Source organism: Macrobrachium rosenbergii, chromosome 17 (genome assembly GCF_040412425.1).
Source record: "Macrobrachium rosenbergii isolate ZJJX-2024 chromosome 17, ASM4041242v1, whole genome shotgun sequence".
Taxonomy (NCBI): Eukaryota; Metazoa; Arthropoda; class Malacostraca; order Decapoda; family Palaemonidae; genus Macrobrachium; species Macrobrachium rosenbergii.
Genome location: NC_089757.1, coordinates 36,315,765 through 36,325,764, shown reverse-complemented (window position 1 = coordinate 36,325,764; position 10,000 = coordinate 36,315,765). Strand labels below are relative to the sequence as shown.

General features: G+C 36.1%; 1 protein-coding gene across 1 annotated transcript in view; it reads right to left on the bottom strand.

Annotated features, from left to right (window-relative positions):
• Positions 1 to 5,786, bottom strand: part of LOC136847858 (homeobox protein Hox-A3-like) — a 21,306-nt gene extending 15,520 nt beyond the window's left edge. The window contains exon 1 of the mRNA XM_067119838.1: positions 4,631 to 5,786. Within this exon, the coding sequence (XP_066975939.1) occupies positions 4,631 to 5,435 (805 nt within the window). The 5' untranslated portion in view covers positions 5,436 to 5,786. The remainder of the gene's footprint in view (positions 1 to 4,630) is intronic.
• Positions 5,787 to 10,000: the final 4,214 nt, after the last annotated feature.

The window sequence follows — 10,000 nt, the reverse complement described above, 5'->3', positions numbered from 1 at the left end:
ATTCCCACCGTCAGGCTCTCCACCCCGTTTTCTGTCTTGTCAGCTCCGATCATTTTGTTCATTAGGTTTGGAAATATTTTTGGAAATATTTTTACCTTCCGTCTTTTCGAGAATTTGTTTTGTATTTTGATGCCGGGAATTAATCATAATTCAAACTCATTATCTTAAAAGGGGATTTCAAAGCATTTATTCAAATCGGAAGCGAAGATGCGAACGCATTGCTACCCTAATACAATTCTCCTTGCGTTTTAATAACTTATATTTTTATCTATTTATTAATTTGTTGATTTATTTTTTCTTTTTTAATGAGAGATATTTCGTCTTTTTGTATTTTCCTTTATCTTCTCTTGCTTCTTCCTTATGAACACCATATTCTTTGGAAGCTTGAATTGCAAGTCATTGGCCCCTTTGGTGGGCTTGTTCTATGTGAATAGGTTTTATATTCTTAATAATAATAATAATAATAATAATAATAATAATAATATTATTTGGAAGCTTGAATTTCAAGTCAGTGGCCCCTTTGGTGGGTTTGTTCCATATGAATGCGGTTCATCTTCTGAATAATAATAGATAATAAATAAAGAATTTGTATTGTATTTTAATGTCAGGAAAATATCGTAATGTAGCTGTATAATCCTAAAGGCATTTTTCTAACGCATTTATTTGAATTTAAAGTCTCGCAAGTCAATAAAAATTCTCACACATTATATCTACTACACTTTCGTTCGAATGACATCGAATGTTATCCATACGGAAAAGAAAAATTATTTTTATTCTTTTTCCGAGACACTGAAAAAGATATCTAGATCTCCCATTCCCCTTCTCTCCCACCTCCCCCCACCCTTCCCATGCCGTATCTTGTGGCGGAGTTCCTCCCTTCCCCTCCCCCTTCCCCTATCTCACTCTCCCTCGACCATCGAGAGATAAACCTGCCCAGATAATCAAATTGTTTTCTCCCTACTATGTCACAACTCCGAAGAGAAGAAGAAGAAGAATCGATGTAGGGAAGGGAAGGAAGAGAGAGAGAGAGAGAGAGAGAGAGAGAGAGAGAGAGAGAGAGAGAAGGAATGGAGAGAGAGAGAGAGAGAGAGAGAGAGAGAGAGAGAGAGAGAGAGAACGGAGGAATGATACAGAGAGAGAAAGAGAGAGAGGAAAGGGATGAGAGAGAGAGAGAGAGAAACGGAGGAATGAGAGAAAGAGAGGAGAGAGAGAGAGAAACGGAGGAATGAGAGAGAGAGAGAGAGAGAGAGAGAGAGAGAGAGAGAAAGAAGGAATGAGAGAGAGAAGAAAGGAAAGGAATGAAGGGGAGGGAGAGAGAGAGAGAGAGAGAAAGGAGGAATGAGAGAGCGAGAAAGAGAGATCGGTAGTCAGCAGTCACCTGACTCCCTTCCCCCCCCCCCTTCTCCTCCCAGCCTTCCCTACACCCTGGCCCGTAGCCCTTGCCAGACCTACCCTCCTTCCCCCGCCTTCCTCCTCCCCTGTCCCTCCCCCGCCCTTCCCTTCCAGATCGGCCGGCTAAAATATGGCTGCGGTTGCTGGAGTGTCAGGTGACGACTCGCTCGGTGATGGAGTGCCACGAGTCGAATCCCGTGTCCCGAAGAATGGCACTGTGGCACTGGTGAGTTATGAGTGCCTCCCCCTCACCTCCTAGTCCCCCTTCTCTCCTTCCTCCCCACGTCCATCTATCTCTCTCTCTCTCCCTGGGACGCTCCCATACATCCACAAAGACGACCATTACCCCTCCCCAAATATCAGTAAGTTAACTGCGCGAGTTAATTTACAGTCAGTTTAACTGAGGCTAAATGTTATATGCGAAAATATGTGTTAAAACAAATATCGGTAAGTTAACTGCGCGAGTTAATTTACGGTCAGATTAACTGAGGGTAAGTGTTATATGCGAAAATATATGTTAAGGATATATTTTAAAAATTGAAATAATCCCTTGGAAAATCAACAATGTTTTATGTATATTAAGTCAAATAATATATATTGAAAGCATTGAAGTTTGTGTTTTATATATATTGAAGCAAACAAAATATATATTAAAATTATTAAGTTTTGTGATCATACCTTATATGCGAAAATATACAGTATGTTAAAACAAATATCGGTAAGTTAACTGCGCGAGTTAATATACGGTCAGTTTAACTGAGGCTCGATGTTATATGCGAAAATATGTGTTAAAACAAATATCGGTACGTTAACTGCGCGAGTTAATTTACGGTCAGTTTAACTCAGGCTCAATGTTATATGCGAAAATACATGTTAAGGATGTATGTCAAAAATTTAAATAATCACCTAGGAATTTCATAAATGTTTTGTATATATTAAACCAATTAAAATATATATTAAAAGCATTAAGGTTTGTGTTTTATATATATATTGAAGCAAATAAAATATAAAGTAAAAGTATTAAGGTTTGTAATCATACATTAAAATTGAAAATGATACCCGGGAAAATTAGAAATTTAATGTTATGTCCTTATTAAATCAAATGTGAAAATTGGGAGTAGGCAAAGTTGGAGAAGCTAGACAGCTAAGACGGGAGAGACTGACGGGAATGGGTGAAGAGTAAAAAGGCGTAAAGCTGTGACGAAGGGAACACTGCACAAAACTATGATATTCACTTTAAAAAAACATAAATATCGTTTGAGGATTAAAACTTTTTTAACGATGTGGTAGAAACACAGTTTTTAGTATTTATGATTTTAATACGTTCAGTGATTAGAAAGCGGGAATAATAATAATAATAATAATAATAATAATAATAATAATAATAATAATAATAATAATAATAACGTACAATTATCTTTCAGCTTGAGATCATGTGCAGATACAGTGCGCTGATACAATTTGCTAAAGGAATTAATAGCGACAACTTATAATAATAATAATAATAATAATAATAATAATAATAATAATAATAATAATAATAATAATAATAATAATAATAATAATGTATATAAACTGATATAGATGGTTTAGCTAACGTTTTCTAATAATGATCTCTACTTTCTGTATTTCCTATTACCTTCTGTTACTTCTTTCGAATGAACACCATATTCATAGGAAGCTTGGTTTGAATTTCAAGTCAGTGGCCCTTGAGGGCTTGTTCCATATGAATAGGGTTCATCTTCATAATAATAATAATAATAATAATAATAATAATAATAATAATAATAATAATAATAATAGTCTAATGAGCACCATATTCTTTGGAAGCTTGAATTTCAAGTCAGTGGCCCCTATGGGCTTGTTCTGTATGAATATGGTTCATTTTATGAATAATAATAATAATAATAATAATAATAATAATAATAATAATAATAATAATAATAATAATAATAATCTAATGAGCACCTATCCTTTGGAAGTTTGAATTTCAAATCAGTGGCCCCCATGGGCTTGTATCATATGAAGAGGGTTCATCTTCTGAGTGACAATAATAATACTGAATATAGTTCACAGTAGGATACAATGAAGATGCAGCAGTATTTCTTAGTACTGTAGTTAGAAAGATAATGACAGCATCATTGACAGAAATATTTAACCAGAAGAGAAGTGGAAAAAGGAGGAATTGAGGATATAGCAGGAACATACACAATAGGACATTGTAGGTACGCTAAACGAACGCTGCCCTTCAATTTGCGTAGACAGTGAGGCAGACAGGAATCATAATGCGTAAAGAGGAATATAAAAAATACTCTAATAAATGGCAATAAGGGAACAAAATTAAGAGAAAGTAATAAACAAGTGTCAAACAGAAAAGAAAGTTAATAACGAAACAGCGGAGTGAAAGTAATTGATTTTTCCCAACAAATTTTATTGTTTGATTCTAATGTGCATTTGAATCGTTCGTATAAATAAAAATAGAAAGAAACGAAAGCGATAAAATATACGTGATATATATTATATATATATATATATATATATATATATATATATATATATATATTATATATATATATATATATATATATATATATATATATATATATATATATATATATATATATAATGACGTTGAACATTCGTTAACTTAACAGAGAGAAATTTTTAGCGTAATGGACAATTAATTACCCCAATTCGCGAATTTCCTTTCAGATTTGCTATAAACGGGCCAGATTCGCTATTCTTACCCAATGTTGCCGATTAGTCTTCCATATTTTGAAAATCTATAAGTTTGGTCCGTGTTATTAATAAATGCATTGAAATTAATAGAATTTTTTCGTGTTGTTAGTAAGTACAATGAATTTGCCTGCAATGCCGTAATGTTCTTATATTGTGATGTGCACCAAGAATAAAGGATTGTGATTGTAATGAGCTAATGATTAAACTGTAAAGTAAGCTAACATTGATGCATTTGTGTTGTTAAATGTCACATTTACCCTTTATGTCAATTACGAAAAATAAAAGTATCCCGACTGTAATGAACTAATACTGAAAAACTATTGTAAGCTATCACTTAACACTTAAGTGAGACGTTTGTGCTTTTGAAAGTCACTTTTACTACCCTTAATAACAATTACAAGCACAGGAACATACAGTCTCTCTCATCCCCACACCAAAACCACATGCACACTAACGATCGGAGAAGAAGAAGAAGAAAAAAAGAAGAACCTTGTCTTACCTGCTGTAGGAGAACCGGGCGTCATCGTGTTTGGGGGCGTGATCGGCTCCGTGATCAGATCTTTCATATCTGAAGGCGGCGTTGAGTGGAATGCTGCCTTCCCCCTGGCGTGAGGAAGGGCCTCTGTAGATGCGAAAGCCCCGACTCCTGAAGGAGGCGGCGGCGGTGGTGGTGGTGGTGGGGGCGGAGTCTCGATGGATATGTGATGGAATTGTTGGTAGACTTCCAGAGGCGACGTGACTCTCGCTACCAGTCGAGGGGCTTTCGTACTGCCTGCAGAAGTCGCTGACGAAGGGCAGAATGGGTGCTGAACGTGCCTCTGAATGTTCAGACGTGACTGAGCTGTTGTAGAGCTCCTTGAGACACCTGACGCCCTTGAGGAAGACATTTTTAGTCCTTGGTAATCTGAAGTAAGCTGCGTTTGCAGATCTGTAGAAGGCGCCGAAGGTGATAGCGAATCATCTTCGTGTTTGTATCGTCCCTCAGTTGGCTTGAAAAGTACTGTATCGGATCGTCTTGGCCGCATCTGTTGCTGGTGATAACACTGGTTCCCACCTTGACAGGCGAATCCACTCTGGTCTTGGCTGTCGTCGTGGGACATTGCACTCCCTTGTTGCATCTGCAAAGAAGCACATTGCCAGTACAAGGAAGATCGGTGTTGGGGGAGGGAATGGTCGCCCGCATTCCTCACGTGGCCGGGAGCGTAGTCATGGTCGCTAATTGTCTCTCTTTCATTAAAATTTCCTTTAAAATCACCAACACTGACCATGTCCATCCAACTGCTTCTGTTAATGTGATCCTCCATCCTCAATTGAAGTTGCTTAGAGAAGGAAGTCAAGAACCGCGCCCTTTGGCAGATACACAAATACACTCTTGTAAAATACACTCTCTTGTCTGAGGACGAGATCCTAGCGACTTCCCCTACCCAGGTCTTAAGGGCAACTGACCTACAATAGGCCCGACCTCTTCTGAGGTCAATTTTTTTTTTAAGAAGCCCCGGGGGAGGAAGAAGGGGGAAGGGTATTCTTGAGCCTGAAGAATTGGTAGCCAAGAATTGGTAAAAGAAGGATTAACAGAACCGTCAGGTAATCTCGGCCTTATGCCAGATGTAATTATTGATGAATTTCGCCTGCAGTACCTGACGTTTCTGATTGGACACTTGAGGGCGGCTTACAAGCGTTTGTTGTATATTATCGAGTTATAAGTGAATAAAAATGTATGACATATTTGAGAGGTCTTTTGATGTAGGCTGCTCTGGTCAACTGAATTTTGTCAAAAATGAAGAAGTCCATTTTGTATTAAATATCATATCAGATCAGATAAAGAATAACAACTATGAGTAGGTTCGGACACTGAAGCGTGGAAAAGCAAACGTTTTTTATTTTATTCTCCAGTTTAATGAGCAAATGTCATCGTTAGGATGGGAGTAACAGAAAACAAGCGATTTAGTATTGGGTAAAAATTAATTGCCAGCCAGGTAAATCACTGGGGAAATTGCTTAATTATGAAAATGGGGCTGTCACTAATAATGATTTTATTAATTTGACTGGGACAAGAATATAAGATGAAATAGAGGAAATCATTTTATAGGTTTTAAATGAATTTCCGGGGCGGCTGTTGTTTTTTTCGAAATAATCATTCTTTTATTTTGAGTTTTTGTGTTTGGATATTTTTACGTACTGTAACGGCAATCTAGCATTGGTACGTATACTAAGTGAATGATATTTTATGTTCCCTTCTTTATCTTCTGAAATTTATACTTAAACTTAATAGTTGCGCCACTTACATTCCTTTCTAATCTTCTAGATTTAATTAAAAATTTTTTAGGCTGCAGGAAAAATCAAGTCAATAAATGTTTATATATATATATATATATATATATATATATATATATATATATATATATATATATATATATATATATATATATATATATATATAGGATTTTGTATAATGATTCTTGTCTGAAAATTCGGATTGCAACTAATGCTATTAGTCTATTGTAGTATTTCCCATTGATAAATCATCAACTATACCAGTACACTCGAAATAAATTTATATTTTTTTTTCACAGACTTAACTATAAAATCACGTACCGTCATCACAGAAGTGTCTTTGTAATGATTGCATAAAGGTTTTGGTTGGAAATACGTATAATACGCAGCCCTCATTGTCACTCTTCTCTTGCGGGTATTGCCAAAAAAAAAAAAAAAAAACTAAGGTAATTCAAACGGAAAAATAAAGCATTTCTTCTCTTGTGGGTATTGCAAAAAGAAATAATAATAAATTATTCAAACGAAAAAATAAAGCATTTCTTCTCACGCGGGTATTGGAAAAATAAAAGAAAAAACCAATTCAAACGGACAAATAAACCATATCTGGTTTAACACTATATTCCGCATTGAAAGGAGTTAATATTATCGCTTTCGTCTTTCATCAATTTTCCAAAGAAGTGTGACCTTGGTCGCCAAGTGATTTGATAAACACAAACTTTCACCTATCCGTCCACTGCACCTCACAGCACTGGATTTTCCATATTTCAAACACGGAGTAACAACACTTTCCTTTAGAAACGATGATTTTTGGACATCGACAAATGTATACACAAATTAATTTATATTCTTTTCTAATAACTGATCTCTTCTTTCTGTATTTCCTATTACCTTCTGTCACTTCTTTCAGATGAACACCGTATTCTTCGGACGCTTGAATTTCGAGTCAGTGGCCCCTGTGGTGGGCTTGTTCCCTATGAATAGGTGGTTCATCATCTGAATAATAATAATAATAATAATAATAATAATAATAATAATAATAATAAAGTTTATGCCCTGTTTACGTCAAAAGGACTTTGGAGATCCACTGAGGACTTGAAGTCCACACAACACCGTTCCATTCCCCTTCCCCCGGAGCTTGTAGAAGTCACGGACTTGATAGGTTCTAACAGGTGAACTAATGACTCCAGTTATATCACAGGCAGGCTTGCGTAGCGTAGGTCCACAGAGAGAGAGAGAGAGAGAGAGAGAGAGAGAGAACAGGTGGTTGTGGTATGGGTATGGTATGGGTATCCTGGTATTTCGGTCAGCCTTGTTCTGGTTGGGTGTCATAATAGAGTAGAAATCGAGGCAGGAAACAGCTGATTATGGTATGGGTTCCGGTTATCGGGGTTTTGGCAACTTTGTTATAAGGACACTTACGCAAACTCTGGGCATTGTTGCGGTTACCTATACTGTCTTAGATGTGTATATTAGCTTACTATTATACACACGTGAGTAATATTCAAAATAAAACGAAGAACGTGAATGGACATTATAATGTATTGGCACAAGCATGTCATTTTACGAGTTGGCACACAAGAGCTGCGGGTAATATTGAAGGATGAAGAAGCCGGTATATTAAAAAAATTGTGGAAATGAATGAGTCAGGTGGGCGAAGGATACAGGCGTTAATGGGTGCCTCGTTGTTGTTCTATTGTTGTTGTTCATTTTAAGAGTACATGATTGTTGTTCCTCGGAAATCAAGAAATACAACAACTATTCTCGACTGATATCATACAAAAGCCTTTATCAGATTACTAATCGAGTGAATATTTAAGAACAAAAATGATCTTGCTGTAAAATGTAAATGAGAAATAGATAGACTGGTATATAGGCAAATAAAGAAATTAAAAAACAAATGAAAATATCAAATTAACAAAATTCATGAGATAAAAAATATACGAGTAAAGATAATATCAAAATTTAGATTAATATTATTGTGGCAAAGTTTAAGCTTTGATAATTCCAAAGCTTCTTTTGTTTGGATGAGGAGAAAGAACAGTAATTGGGGTGGGAATTGGAGCTCTCTCTCTCTCTCTCCCCATTATAATTCAAGGTCAGTTCTGACGGAGAACAAAGATGAAGAAAATTTCTGATTCCTGATATTGTTCATTGTATATCTTTACATGCAATAAAGAGAGAGAGAGAGAGAGAGAGAGAGAGAGAGAGAGAGAGAGAGAGAGAGGATCCCCTTTGTGGTTGTGGTAGCTATCAACAATGCCTGCAGTTTTTCATGTTTTATGCGTTGAAATTATGAGAGAGAGAGAGAGAAAGGTTGAATCCCCTTTGTGGTCGTGGTAGTTATCAACATAACATCCTGTCAGCGGTTATGTCCTCTTCATTCTGTCTGTCTGTCTTGTCTGTAGCCGCTGTTCAATCGTCATCAAGAGTATCCTGAAGACAGCATTACTCAACCCTGTAGGGGATTAGTGCCGTCAGTGCACTTCATGCGGTGCACTGTATGCAGTACTTAATGTTCTTCGTAGCATCCTTTCGGCCCCTAGCTGCAACCCCTTTCATTCCTTTACTGTACCTCCTTTCATATTCTCTTTCTTCCATCTTACTTTCCACCATCTCCTAACAATTGATTCATAGTGCAACTGCTTTGAGATTTTCCTCCTGTTACACCTTTCAAACCTTTTGCTCTCAATTTCCCTTTCGGCGCTGAGTGACCTCACAGGTCCCAGTGCTTGGCCTTTGGCCTAAATTCTATATTCAATTCAATTCAACAGACAGTGCAGTATGCATTTTCTGCCTCTTGTTTTTCATTTAAAGGTTATTGTACATATTTTTTTTTTCGTTTTGTAGTGATCTTAATCAGGTGAAAAAAACTGGATGGGGTGAGGAGCTTGTAAAAAATATAATATTGTTAAAAGCCTGTTGAGAACATGGCATGGTTTTGTTTTGGACTGGTTTTGATTGTAACAACCATCATTTGTGGTCAAGATATGTGTTTATACATTTTTTGTAAAGATATTTTATCGTTTACATGCCAATAAGTAAGTATACCTTAGTTTTACCAGACCACTGAGCTGATTAACAGCTCTCCTAGGGCTGGCCCGAAGGATTAGACTTATTTTACGTGGCTAAGAACCAATTGGTTACTTAGAAACGGGACCTACAGCTTATTGTGGAATCCGAACTACAGTATAGCGAGAAATGAATAAAAATAGAGGTTAGAAGAATGAAGGCTGCCGTTTAATAATAATAATAATAATAATAATAATAATAATAATAATAATAATAATAATAATAATAATGATGATGGTGATGATGATAATAATATAATTAGTTCAGCTCTGCGCCTATACAAATAAGCAATTTAGAAGCATACAGTGCACAGCTTATTCTTACATTTTCATGTGACAGCGATCATATTCTTATCTAAAATGATGCCTGCTGTTATACAAAATTAAAAATGTAATAAGATGATAATTAAAAGATAACGTTGCAGAAGAACCTATATGTTAATTTCCTGGGTTTGCCTTTTTCAAAAGTTTATTTGTGATTGAACAGCGAATCACACTACAGAAGTCTTGAAGTAGCGAGTACAAAG